The sequence below is a fragment of the Myotis myotis genome, unplaced genomic scaffold (genome assembly GCF_014108235.1).
Source record: "Myotis myotis isolate mMyoMyo1 unplaced genomic scaffold, mMyoMyo1.p scaffold_m19_p_3, whole genome shotgun sequence".
Lineage (NCBI taxonomy): Eukaryota > Metazoa > Chordata > Mammalia > Chiroptera > Vespertilionidae > Myotis > Myotis myotis.
The window spans coordinates 35,193,471-35,208,189 of record NW_023416335.1 but is presented as its reverse complement, the minus strand read 5'-3'; the positions used below and the strand labels follow the sequence as shown (position 1 = coordinate 35,208,189).

The 14,719-nt window shown below is 40.0% G+C and overlaps 1 protein-coding gene across 5 annotated transcripts in view; it reads left to right on the top strand.

The window, feature by feature from the left end:
* Positions 1–7,111, top strand: part of TPP2 (tripeptidyl peptidase 2) — an 87,046-nt gene extending 79,935 nt beyond the window's left edge. For 3 of the 5 annotated variants that reach the window (XM_036297642.1, XM_036297641.1, XM_036297644.1), the window contains 4 exons: positions 82–212; positions 1,219–1,423; positions 3,811–3,930; positions 6,177–7,111. In XM_036297642.1, coding sequence (XP_036153535.1) covers positions 82–212; positions 1,219–1,423; positions 3,811–3,930; positions 6,177–6,266 — 546 coding nt within the window. In that variant the 3' untranslated portion in view covers positions 6,267–7,111. Of the gene's footprint in view, positions 1–81; positions 224–1,218; positions 1,424–3,810; positions 3,931–6,176 lie in introns of those variants that run through there. The other 2 variants (XM_036297643.1, XM_036297645.1) reach the window with 2 other exon arrangements.
* Positions 7,112–14,719: the final 7,608 nt, after the last annotated feature.

Genomic DNA, 14,719 nt, shown 5'->3' with positions numbered 1-14,719 from the left:
AAACAGACATGAAAATGCTTCAATATACTCATTGGTAACATGCTTTCTTTTCCCTTCCTTTTACCTTTTTTTCCTCTCCAGGAACGAATGAAAAGACTTAATGAAATTGTTGAAGCTGCAGATGCTGTTATTTCTCATATAGATCAAACGGCCCTAGCAATTTATATTGCTATGAAGACTGACCCCAGGCCTGATGCAGCTACTATAAAAAAGTACCTAACCAGTAAATAATCTTTCTTGCATCTCATTTCTTAGTTACCTTTTTAAAAATAGGGATTGATATTATTGAGAATATTTTTCCTTCTTGGTATTTGTTATATCCTTATAACTAATGAGTTGTCAAGATTTAGATACTCCCTCCTTAGATACTTTGTAATAATTTTCTTTAATCATTTTAAGATGAAGCAGAAGAAAAGCAGTTTGCTTTCTTTACCATTAGATGCAGTCCTGGTAGAGATTTGTTACATCAGAAGAAGATAAAGATACCTGCCCTGGAGCAAGGCAGTTTACCTTAGTGATTAAGAGTAGGGATTCCAGCCGAAGCCGGTTTGGCTCAGTGGATAGAGCGTTGGCTTGCAGACTGAGGGGTCCCGGGTTCGATTCCGGTCGGGGGCATGTGCCTGGGTTGCGGGCACATCCCCAGTGGGAGATGTGCAGGAGGCAGCTGATCGATGTTTCTCTCTCATCGATGTTTCTAACTCTCTATCTCACTCCCTTCCTCTCTGTAAAAAATCAATAAAATATATTAAAAAAAAAGAGAGTAGGGATTCCAGAAAAAGACTAAGTAGCTTAGAATGCTGGATCTGCCACTTCCTAATTGTAGGACCTTGAACAAATGCTTAATCTCTTTGTGCCTCAGTTTTTCCCTTTGCAAAATGAAGGTAATTAATAGTATCTTACTTATAGAATTGTTTTGAGTATAAAATGGTAAAAGAGTTCCTGGCACAGAGTAAGCATTTTATTTGTTTTCTGATGGCATTCTTTTTCAACCAAGTCCATCTGTTCTAACCCATTTAACCTGTGTAAAAATAGTGGCTCATTGGATGTTTATTAGAAGTTTTATTTGATGTACAATACAAATGTATATACATAGCTACTTAATAACATCTCTGCATTGTAAATATTAAGCAAAAAAAATGCATGGGTTTGATTCAGATAAGGCTGTACTTTTAAAGAAATTTTACTTATCTGTGAAATGTATTTTGATTTGGTGTGCAGTGACATGGACAAACAAAAATCCACCCTCGTAGATGCCCTGTGTAGAAAAGGATGTGCCCTGGCTGACCATCTTCTTCAAGCACAGGATCAAGATGGAGCTGTTTCAAGTGATGCAGAAGGAAGAGAAGAAGGAGAAAGTACTTTGGATTCTCTGACGGAAACTTTTTGGGAAACTACAAAATGGACTGATCTTTTTGACAATAAGGTAACCTTTCTGCTTCTTTTTTGTGCAGTTTTTGGTTACATCACAGATTTATCTTGTGCCCCATTGCCTAGTGTTTACTATTTCCCAGTTACTGGCCAGAAGAAGAAGAGAATAAATGTAGTGAATGTAAGCTTGGCTCTGAAGAAGACGTGTTTAGCAGTACCTATTTGTCATATCTGTTTTAAAACAATTTTTACCGTTATTTTATCTGTCTGCAAAGTGGCTATTCAACGATAATTTGAAAACAGTTTGAGAATGTATGTAGTATTGGTTTGGTTAATCTAGCTAGTTATGTATGAAGCTAAAATTAAAAATATCTTCTAGAAAGTGTCTTCATCGTGTCCCAAAAATGTATACACACACTTTGTATAATTATAAAGGCAGTATTTAATTAAAATACATTTCATTTTCAAAGTTGAGCTATCAGCTGTTATGTATACATTTTTTGGGACACCCTGTATTTATGTGCTAATTTGTCAGGGATTGGGGAGTGAGATGGTATCCTGGTTAATTTAGATATTTTTCTCAAAACTCTTAAACTTCTAAATAATTATCATCTTGATTTATAGCTGATCAAATTTTTGACCAGTTTAGTAAAAATAACATTGACAAATGTTTGGGTTTTGGTTATAAAAATGTGTTTAAGTCCTTTTAGCTCTCTACTATAACTCTTATAGTAGACATATAACTATAATTTTTTGTCAACCTTTTTTCCCCCTGGAGATAAAATAATAAAATGAAATCAGTGGAATTCTCCTTGCTTAGCACAAAAATTGTTTTGTTTTAGTAGACAGATGTTTATTTTCAAAATGAACTATGGTAATTCATAGTTGGAAAGACCGTTGGAAGTAGGTGGAAACTTCTTCCTGTATGCTTCAGGTTTCCCCCCACTGCACAGTAGTGCATATGTAGGAAGAACTCAGTTATATTCAGAAAACTGCACCAGAGGTTAAGAATTTGGATTTGAGCCCGGCCAGTGTAGCTCAGTGGTTGAGCGTCAACCTATGAACCAAGAGGTTGCGGTTCGATTCCCGGTCAGGGCACATGCCCAGGTTGCAGGCTCGATCCCCAGTGGGGGCATGCAAAAGGCAGCCAATCAGTGATTCTCTCTCTCATCATTGATGTTTCTATCTCTCTTTCCCTCTCCTTTCCTCTCTAAAATCAATAAAAATATATTAAAAAAAAAAAAGAATTTGGATCTGAAATCAGACCGCTGGAGTTTGAATCCTGCTTCTTCTACTTTTATCTGTGTGATCTTATTCTGATGTCTCAGTTTCTTATCTTTTGAGTGAGGATAGTGAATGACAGTACCTACCATAGGTTTTTATGAATGAGTATTAAGTACACAGGAGGACCTGTCACATATCTATGCCAAACTTTATGTGTTACTTTATGCCAAACACTGAAAAAAGATTTCTGCTGGAAAAAGACAAATAAGATATGGGTCCAACAGAAAGTTGATGAACATCATAATAAAATTGTTATAAATAATTATATTTCTTCTATAATACTACTGTATTAGGGGCCGTGCATTATATTACCTGCCTATTTACATTCAGAGTTAAACAATTATTTTACATTTTACTTGGCTCTAGAATACAAATAAATGTGACAGGATTTCTTTATTTGAGAATGTTCTTACATTCTAAAAGTAGAGACCAAAAAAGTAAATAAATGGTTACAAGTATATTTGACAGATATGATAGTTAAAGGTACAAAACTTGTATAAAAGTATGTAGTGGAAAGTTTATATAATTAATACATTTCTTTTATCTTTTATAATTTTGATCATTTATAATAACTATACTTTTGTACTTCTGTCATAATTTGCATTTTTGCAATCATTTAGGTTAGCCCTGCTTTCTTTTTCATGAAGAGGTATTTTGGTATGGATTTCAACAGCTAGTGAATTTATTATAAAAAATTTCTTCCTTAAGATAAATTACCTGTTCTGTGGGATACCCTCCTTTTTTGAAGACATTGTTCTTTTATTTTTATTATTATTTTTTTAAATATATTTTTATTGATTTCAAAGAGGAAGGGAAAGGGAGAGATAGAAACAGCAATGATGAGAGAGAATCACTAATTGGCTGCCTCCTGCATGCCCCCACTGGGGATCGAACCCACAACCCAGACATGTGTCCTTGACGGATTTGAAGCTGGGACCCAGTTCACAGACTGGCGCTCTATCCACTGAGCCAAACCAGCCAGGGCGACATTGTTCTTTTAAAAAAAATTTTTTTTTTTTTTTTTTGAAATTTACATGATATAGAACATGTTCATTTTAAAAGCTATACTTCTGTAAAAGCCTTAATTTTTCATTAAAGCTATATGCCTTAAGATATTAAATATTTCATAGATAAGCTTTATCTAATTTTACATTACAGGTTTTGACATTTGCATACAAGCATGCATTAGTAAATAAAATGTATGGGAGAGGCCTTAAATTTGCAACTAAACTTGTGGAAGAAAAACCAACAAAAGAAAACTGGAAAAATTGTATTCAAGTAAGTGATATTTCAGTTGTCACCATAAGGGTCACTTCAATACTGCATAGTGACAAGATACCTAAAAAGCCTCATGGTAGTGATATAACAGTACTGACTTTATCATGAATAATATTTAATCAATGTAATTTGAACAATAAAATAAATACATAAAGAGGCAGTCAAAAGCCATTTAGATTTTTTACTCCTGTCCAGAAAACTTGTATTTAGCTTCAGGTGTTTTTAATATACACACAATGCATTATGAATTTTGTACAGGTAGAAGACAAAGTTTTCTTTTATGAAGGAAATAATTTCATTAAATACATATTGGCTTAATTCTAAAATGGTTGAATTTTTAGAGTTTTATATTTGATTTTCTTCATTTGAGATAGGCCATTATGTTATTTTATTGTTATTTTTATTAATCCACACTCAATGATATTTTTCCTATTGATTTTTAGAGAGAGTAGAAGGGTGGGGGGAGCCAGAGAAAGAAAGGAAGGAACAGAGAAACATCGAGATGAGAGAGACACATTGATTGGTTGCCTCTTGCTCGTGCTCGAATGGGCTGGGGATTGAACCTATAACCCTTTGGTGGGCCAGTGCTCTAATCACTGAAAAACACAGGCCAGGGCTTATTACATTTTTGTATCCTCACCTGAGGATATGTTTTTACTGATTGAGAAAGAGAACAAGGGTAGGGGAGAGAAAAAAACAGCAATGTGAGAGAGCAATATTGATCGGTGCCTCTTGTATATCCTTGACCACAGTCAAACCCACAATCTGGGTGTGTCCTGACTGGGATTCCAACCCATGACCTTTCAGTGTATGGGATAACACACCAACCAACAACCACACCAGCCAGGGCAGCCATGATATTATTTTATCACATATTGTACTATATTGAGTGAAATTCTGTGGTTGTCCTTTTTGCAGAAGTTAATTGTCAAGTATAAAAACTTACTGAATTCCACAGATATTACTTATTATTGACCTTGTCTTTGTGATGCATAATTGGTTTATGCCTAAAGGGAGGTTGGGGAATGTTGGTTATGCGGTCAAGGGTCTGCTCTTTATATTTAAGGTATTCTTTGGGTGTAAAACTAACCAGTAGGTTCCTATGGAAATTTTTTATTAAACTATATGTTATCTTTACTCTTAGACCCTTTTTTGCATACCTTTACCAGTTAAAATTGTATGACATTTTAAATTCCTTCAGATCTCTGAATAGGTTAAGAGAACTCTTTCTGGAATTTATTGTTAATAAGTCCAGTCTCATCATGTAGGCTGTACTCTGCAAACTTGTACATTTGTGAAGCCAGTGATCCACCCAGACATTGATTTCAGGGGTGTTTTGTAACTTGTCTCCCCTCCACTCTGCTTCCCTATCTGTTTTTCAACTAGCAACCAGAAACATTGGCTTTGACACCTACTGGTGAATCTCCATTACATTTACAATAAAATCCAAACTCCTCACTGTGGCCTATAAGGCCTCATGTAATCTGGCTCCTGCCTTCCTTTCTAGCCATATCTCAGATCCCACTTCCCCTGTTCACTCTGCTTCTGCCACACTAGCCTCCTTTCTGCTTGGGTAAAATCCTTGGCCATACCCTGTCCACAGGGGACCGAACTATTCGAGCTGTGCAGAAAGCTTTTCCTCAGATTGACACAGTACATTCAGGCTTCAACTTAAATGTTACCTCCTAAGAGATCTCTTTCTTGACCATGTAACTTCCCAGTCACTCTGTATTGTATAGTTTTATTTTTACTGTATACCTGATTTTATATGTATATATATTTACTTATTTATTCATGTATTAACTTGCTGTTTTATTATTTGGTTTTCCTGAATTGAACATAAGTTTCTAAAAATGGGAAGTCAGTTTGTTCAGTGTTGTTTTCCCAATGCCTAATTTGACTTCTAGTGGGCACTCAGAAATGAATGAAAGGAAACTAGATTGGTAGGAAGGGAGCAAATAAGTTAATTGGTAAGGAAAGCAAAGGTTAGTAGGAAAGAGGGAAAGAAGGGAGGTTGGTTCGGATGAGAATAATTACTAGGGTAGGTTAGCTGGTAGGAAAGTTTATAATTGGTAGTAAGGAACTTTGGTTCATAGAAAGGACGGTGGGTGGGTTGATGCTAGGTTGGATGGAAGGAGAGTTCTACATACTACCACATTATTACTAAATTTTTAATGCAGAATTTGCCTTAAACATTAAACTTGAAAATCTGTTCTTTAATAATATATCACTGTGTTTTGTTATAGCTGATGAAGTTACTTGGATGGACCCATTGTGCATCTTTTACTGAAAACTGGCTCCCCATCATGTATCCTCCTGATTATTGTGTATTCTAAACTGAGAACCAAGACTTTAAATTTTAAAAAAGAAAATTTTATAGTGGATGGACATAAAAACAAATTTGTGGCATTTTTAGTCTAATGCATGTTTTCATCTGCTATCAGATATTATTAAAATGATGTGTATTTATCAGAGACTTTGCTGGCGTGTGGCTTAATACATGTAAATCTAGACCTCTGACATCATGGTGTGTTCTTACTGCCTCACATTGCTGGCAATGGGCTGTGCCCTGACTGCCAGCACCAAGGACTTTCATTTGGGTTGCAGCTACTACATGCATGATAAGTTTTGAAGAGTAACTTTTAACTGCAAACCTGTAAAATTCTATTTTTTATTTTATAAAAGAACAGGGTTTTAACATGTTGGACTTTAATTTTTCTCAATTGTATGAAGGCCTTAAAAAAGCTACATTAAGCGTAGCTAAAATTATTTATTGGACTAAAAAGTAACAGAATTTCACTTTCAGATATTTTTTTGGTTTGTCTTTTTTTTTTAACCTTTACATTCAATTAAGGGGGGAAATTTAAAGGGGCACAAATAAATAATGTGGCAATTGCTGGGGCAGAACTGCTTCTATAAATCTTCATCTTGGAGTAATTTCAGGCCAATCATTTTTAACATCCTTTTGATGTGCAGAGCATCTGAATGAACCAATAATACATGTATAAGTGCCAGATAGCTAAATCTTTATCAGGTATTGTAAAGACACACATATGGTATGTTTATTAAAGTTGAAATAATGTAAACACATGAATAAATGTGCAAAACCAAGATCACAGTACACCATATACACTGATACCTTAATTTTTTAATAAATAATAAACGTGAATATTGAAGCTTCTTAAAGTTGGTCTTAATTTTTCATAATTAAAATTTTGGATTAGAACAAAAGTAATATTAAATTCATAGACAAAAAACTTGAGGTAATTTATTTTATAATGTTTCTGATAGACTTGCAATTATTTGAATGTTTCCAATCTTACTGTGATTAGATTTTATGTATGTTTAACTTATTTTATCTTTCTATTATACTTGCTTCTCTTATCCTTTCTCCATAAAATAAACAGACACACATAGACAATATTAAAAGCCTCTCCTGACTTATAGCAAGTGTGTGTGTGTGCGCACGCACGTATGTGTGTGATTTTTAAATCTTATTTCCTTAGAATTTACTACTACATATAGAAGTTCGGTTACACTGCTGGGAGAACAGCAGCCAGAAGCTGGCTGGCATCCTGGGCCTGGTTCCTGCCAACTCTGTTGTTAACTATACCAGGATGCCCGCATAATTTAAAAAAAAAAAAAGTTCTACCAGTAATCTTGTCTAATTGTTCATAACTGGTTTCTGGTAATTGATTCCTTTATTTGATTAATACATTAGAGCTTTATGAAAAAAATAGAAATATGCATGCCAACATTTTGCATACAATTTCTGAACCATCTAGAGCAGCCGTGGGCAAACTACGGCCCGCGGGCCGGATACAGCCCGTTTGAAATGAATAAAACTAAAAAAAAAAAAGACCGTATCCTTTTATGTAATGATGTTTACTTTGAATTTATATTAGTTCACACAAACACTCCATCCATGCTTTTGTTCTGGCCCTCCGGTCCAGTTTAAGAGCCCATTGTGTTGTCAAACCGGTTTGGCTCAGTGGATAGACCGTCAGCCTGCGGACTGAAAGGTCCCAGGTTCGATTCCGGTCAAGGGCATGTACCTTGGTTGCGGGCACATCCCCAGTGGGAGGTGTGCAGGAGGCAGCTGGTCGATGTTTCTAACTCTCTATCCCTCTCCCTTCCTCCCTGTAAAAAATCAATAAAATACATATTTTTTTTTTTTAAAAAAGAACCCATTGTGGCCCTCGAGTCAAAAAGTTTGCCCACCCCTGATCTAGAGTCTGAAGTTCATCAATGACCAGGTACATGCCTGTTCCCTCACAAACTCTTTCATCTACATACATACAGGTTTCCCCATAAACACAGGTTCAGTCCAATAAAAAAATTGAGAAACTCAGAAAAGATAGGTTACTTCCTAAGGTCATGCTGCTGATTATTAATTACAGAACCTGTTTTATAATCTAGGTTTTGCCATATTTGGTAAGTACCACCTGCTTGCACAGAGCTTCTTGGTCAGCCAGAGGTGAGAGCTTGGGTCCTTCTCAAGTCTTTCCTAAGGATGTGTACTGTGTGCGTGCCCTTCTAGGTGCTCAGGAGTTTGTCAGAGCTTTCAAAGCCCCTATGAACATATTTCCTTTTAAGCTTTTTGATTAGCCCAACAGTTATCCACCATTTCAGGCAGCCACAAAATTACACAATTGCCTATAATTATCTGGACAGCCACTGGAAAAGGCCTCGGCCTGAGAGAGATGTGGCTTTTCAGATAGGACTGCATTTCCAGTCGTGTAAACGAAATTCTTTCTAGAATCTGACTAAACCTGTCTAATAAAGACTGATTTGCACTTGGGGGTATTCTAGAAAACAACCAGATAAGTTAAATAATGACAATTCTCTGGAAATGGAAGTTTGGAGGAGCTCCCAACCCTATGTGGCTCCCTCCAATGACTGCCAGGCTGCTTTTCAGGACTATCATGGAGCTGGAGATGGAATGGGGATTGGGCGAATTAAAACATCACGAAATACACACACTGCTCTGAGATTCAGCCATTTTAATTGCACAAACATGCCTCAGATTGCTACATGCCTTTGGTTAATTTTAGGAATTCTGAAAAAGTTGCTTTTGATAATTTTTGCTTGTTTCCCCATAGCTTAATGGAGAGAATTTTCAGAGGTGCTTCTGCATTGATGAAATGGTCCACATTGCAGTGACATATTTTTCTTTTTAGCACAAGAATTTAGTAACCAATTTTAATGGAATTTTAAAATTAGAAACTTCCTGATTATTTATTTTGAAGTACTACTTTCTGAGTGACATCAAGATACAATAAATTCTAGGATCCTTCAAATAAGACTTATTTTTGCACAAAATCATCATCATTCCAGGGCTCCTAAATATTGACTTTATCCTTCAGGTTTTGATTTTTTTTTTTTTTTTTTTTTTTTTTTTTTTTAACGTGGAAGAGTTTTGGATATACGCTTTAAGAAAGGTATGGTTCTGTAGGTGCAATTAGTGGTTGGGCCCTCCTGACAGGCTGGTCAGTGCAGCCTGAACATCTATGATGCAAAACAGTCTTGACTACTGCACAGCAGAGAGTTGGCTGTACCCTTCTAGGGCAATGTATTGTTTTAGTATCATATTGCTCCTGCTTTGGGGAGAGGATTTCAAAGAAGCATGTGTTTAAGCTCTGTCCTCTCAAGGTTCTGATGTGAAAAACCACAATTCCAATATCAAGGCCAGATGTCACTGTTTTCACTAGGTGACATCTAGTGACTTCTAAGATAGGACTGCATTTCTAGAATCTGATATGCCAGTCATATCCAAAATGTGAATAGAATGCATATTAACTGGAAATATATCATTTTCATTTTATGTAGGATTTTAAAAGTTATTAACATGTCTCAATGATTCTGTGTACCAAGGTACCTCAAAACTCATTGGTTTTAACAATAATCATTACTTTTCCTCATGAGTGTAACTTGGCTGGAGTTTAAACTGGACTTAGCTTATATGGTTCCAAGCCTGTCATTAAAATGTACAATTTACAGGAAGAAGAGAAGATAGAGGGACTATTAAAAGATACCTTGGTAATGCAGTGGGCATAATGCAGCAAGTAAAAATGCTATAGAACAGACTACCCAACTGCAACAAAGAAAGGCAAGATGGAGAATCTGGAGATTTGATTTGGGGTGATGAATATAAAGATTATGTATTACAGAAGTGTACACTTTATATAATTTTATTAGCCAATGTAACCCAATAAATTTAATTTTTAAAAATCAAAAAAAGGGACATGCCAATCAAGCAATTAATCAAAGATGTGGACCTTATTTGGGTCCTTATTCAAACTCAAAATGTCATAACATGAGAAAATTGGAAATGGGAACTGATTTAATTTTTAATATATTAATAGTATTAATATAAAAATTATATATAAAATGTTTTTTAAATGTGATATGGTTATGTGTCATATAGATATGAATAGAATATACAGAAGAATGGATGTCTTCAAATTTATATAGGAGCAAAGAAGTGGGTGGAAATTTAGATGAAATAAGATTTGCCATGAGTTGAATAAAAATTTATGGGGGTGAGTTTTCATAATACTTTTGTCTATTTAAACAGCATTATTGCGTTATAGTTGCCATATAATAAACTACATACTTAAAGTATACAACTTATCTGTTTTATACACTGAATGGCCAGATTATTATGACCACCTGATGTTTGTAGGCAAATTAGCCATACACTGCATCATATGGGATATGGAAGCCAAAGGCCTGTTCGAACACCATTGCTGTCTGCAGTTACCAAGATAAAACGTCTCCAATTCACACAGGAACACAAGGATTGGACACTCAAGCATTGGAAAAAAGTCATGTGGCCCAATAAACACGTTTCCAGTTGCATTATGCTGATGGCAGAGTGAGAATTTGGCAGAAACAGCATGAAAGCATGCACCCCATATGCATGAGTACAACCCTTCAAGCTGGTGGGGGCAGTGGTATGGTTTGGGGCATGTTTTCCTGGCATGATTTGGGCCCTTTAATTCGTGTGGAACAACGTCTGAATAGCACAACATACCTAAGTATCATTGCTGATCAAGTTCATCCTATCATGTTGATGGCATATCCCAATGGAGATGGCTTCTTCCAACAAGACAATGCGCCATGCCACGGTGCTCATATTGTGCTGGAGTGGTTTCAAGAACATGAGGGAGACTTTACCCTGCTTAGGTGGCCCCAAAATCACCAGATCTCAATCCAATTGAGCATTTGTGGGACGAAGTTAAAAGAGCCATCAGGCAGCTGGTTCCACAACCATCAAATCTCACAGAACTGGGCAGTGCTATTCATCAGGCCTGGTCTCAGATTCCTTGCATCACCTTTCAACATCTCATGGAGTCAAAGCCAAGAAGAATTGCCGCAGTATTGAAGGCAAAAGTTGGCCCAAAGAAGTACTGATGGGATGGTCATAATAATCTGGCCACTCAGTGTATATTCACTAGGGGCCTGGCACACGAAATTCGTGTGCAGGTATGGTCCCTAGTCCCGGCCTGCAATCAGGGCCATCTTCCCCAGCTGCCTGCAGTGGGCCCTGCCCCCCCGCCACCACGCCACCACCCATCCCAGGTTCCCCATTCTCCATCAGGCGATTGGAGCCTGATGGCCAGGGGGAGAGGGGCCAAGAGGTCAGCCGTTCTGCCTGCTCCCTGGCCCCATCCCCTGCCGCCACTCACCCCAGTTCCCCATTTGCCATTGGGTGATTGGAGCCTGCTGGCCAGGGAAAGGGACCGAGAGGTGGTCAGTGCGCCTCATAGTGACTGGTCCAGGGGTCATTCTGGTTGTTCTGCCATTAGGGTCAAGTTGCATATTACCCTTTTGTTATATAGGATAGAGGCCCAGTGCATGGGTGGGGGCTGGCCAGCTTGCCCTGATGGGAGCCCCGGATCAGGGTGGGGGTCCCCACTGGGGGGTGGGACCATCCGTGGTCGTTCTCGTCTCTGGTCGTTCTGGTTGTTCCGTCATTTCAGTCACTGGGCTTTTATTATATAGGATATTTTCCTATAATAAAAGTTTAAAGACAAAAATTCTATATAACTAATCAATCTCTCTTTACTAAAAGGGTAGACTTCTATCCCTTTAGAAAATAAGAAAATAAAGATGATCATCATATACCTTTGTCCTGGGAATGTGAAAGATAACTATTTGAAAGTTTGAGACTTAGAGGGCAGGTCCCATTACTATACTAGTAACTTTCTCACATTTCTCTATATCGTGGGCTTAAAGAGGAGATTTGAAAGCAAATTTGCATATTTTATTGGATTTATTGGGATGACATTAATAAAATTCTATAGGTTTTAGATAATTCTACAATACATCATTTGTATATTGTGTGTTCACCACCCACTCCAAGTCAGTTCTTCCATCATCATTTATCCCCCCTTAACCCTCATCTACCTTACCTCATCCCCCTTTCTCTCTGGTAATCTTGACACTGTTGCCTGTGTCTATTTCATCCTTTTTTTTTGTTTAATCCCTTCACTTTTTCAGCCAAGCTCCCCCGCAACCCTCTCCTCTCTGACAGCTGTCAGTCTGTTCTCTATATAAATTTGTTTCTATTTTGTTTACTAGAGGCCCGATGCACGAAATTCATTCAAGAGTAGGCCTTTTTCCCCCGGCCCGGCTTCCTTCACAGCCCTGGCTTCGCCTGGAAGGTCATCCGGTCTAATTAGCATATTAGGCTTTTATTATTATAGACTAGAGGCCCGGTGCACAAAACTTTGTGCACTCGGTGGGAGGGGAGGTCCCTCAGCCCGGCCTGTGCCCTCTCGCAGTCTGGGACCCCTCGGGAGATAACAACCTGCTGGCTTAGGCCTGCTCCCGAGTGGCAGAGGGCAGGCCCAATCCCTAGGTGCAGTCCCTGGTCGGGCTCAGAGCAGGGCCGATTGGGGAGTTGGGGCGCCGCCCCGTCATGCACAGAGCAGGGCTGCCGGGGTCCAACCCCAGCAGGTCCAGGGGTTCCCCATAGGTGTGGACTGAGTTGGCGAAGAAGGAATGACACAGAGGCAGCGTTCAGGTGATCATCATAGCCGGGTTCTCTTGTCAGGGTCTCCAGCCAAGTTCTGTTCAGGATCTCCAGAGAGGTTCTGCTTAGGATCTCCAACCAGGTTCTGTGTCCATGTTCTCTTGCTAGGTTCTCCAGGCAGGTTCAGTAGCCATGTTCCCTCGCTAGGTTCTCCAAGTCCTCCAGCCAGGTTCTGTCCAGGTTATCCAGCCAGGTTCAGTCACCAGGTTCTAGTCAGGTTCTCTTGCCCATTTCTGTAGTCAGGTTCAGTCCAGGATCTTTTGCCATGTTTTCTCGCTAGGTTCTGAGGCCAGTTTCTGTCCAGTATCTTTTGCCATGTTCTCTCCAGCGAAGTTCTTCTGTCTCTAGAGAACGTTCTGTGTAGGTTCTGTGCCTAGGTCCCGTCTCTCTTGGTTCCGTATTCTAAGTTCTGTCTCTTGCTGTCTTATTACATCTGTATTTATACCAGTTGATTCAATCCTATCAATCTCTATTACAAAGGTTAGGGCGTTTCTTATCTCCATTCCAGGGAGTAAAGATTATGTAGCTTAAGCATGATTGTTCATAGTTAAAGTGATTAATTACCCACCTGGCACTAGTTAAGAGGTTTTATTCCCTCCCTAACTTCAGGGGAAAATCCCTACCTGGGGAAACAACCTTTCTCAGAGACCTTGGTTAAAACAAATAGTGCCAAGAAGGTGAGCAAACATATTAAGAACAGTATGCCATATATGCCAGGTCCCTTGAAACAGCAAGCATGGACCGGCTCCCGGCACAGGGCGGATTGGGAGGTTGCGATGCCACCCTCAGTCACACTCAGGGTAGGGCCGATTGGGGGGTTGGGGCACCGCCCCCTGTCACACTCAAGGCAGGGTTAATGGGGAGGTTGCGGCGCCACCCCCTGTCACGCACAGAGCAGGGCCAATCAGGGGGTTGGGGCGCTGCCCCCTGTCACGCACAGAGCAGGGCCCATCAGGGGGGTTGGGGCTCTGTACCCTGTCACGCACAGAGCAGGGCCGATCAGGGGGTTGGGGAGCTCCCCCCGTCACGCACAGAGCAGGGCCGATCAGGTGGTTGAGGAGCTCCCCCCTGTCACAGAGTAGGGCCGATAGGGGAGTTGGGGCATTGCCCCGTCACACACAGAGCAGGGCGGATCAGGGCGTTGGGGCGCCGCCCTCTATCACCCACAGAGCAGGGCCGATCAGGGGGTTGGGGTGCCGCCACTCTCACACTCAGGGCAGGGCTGATGGGGAGGTTATGGCTCTACCCCGTCACACAGAGCAGGGCCGATCAGGGGGTTGGGGCGCCGCACTCTGTCACACACAGAGCCGCAGGGTGATCAGGGGGTTGGGGAGCTCCCCCCTATCAGGCACAGAGCAGGGCTGATCAGGGGGTTGGGGCCCCTTCCCCTGTCACAAATAGAGCAGGGCAAATAGGGGGGTTGTGGCCCCGCCCCCTGTCACACTGATCCCGGTGCCGGGAGGCCTCTCGGCTCTGCTGATCCTGGTGCTGGGAGGCATATTACCCTTTTACTATATAGGATAGAGGCCTGGTGAATGGGTAGGGGCCTGCTGGTTTGCCCTGGTGTCCTGGATCAGGGTGGGGGTCCCCACTGGGGTGCCTGGCCAGCCTGGTTGAGGGGATGATGGCTGTTTGCAGCTGGTCACACACCCTTCAGGGTGGGGGTCCCCACTGGGGTGCCTGGCCAGTCTGGGTGAGGGGCTGAGGGCTGTTTTCAGGCTGGCGGGTGACTGAAGCTCCCAACCGCTC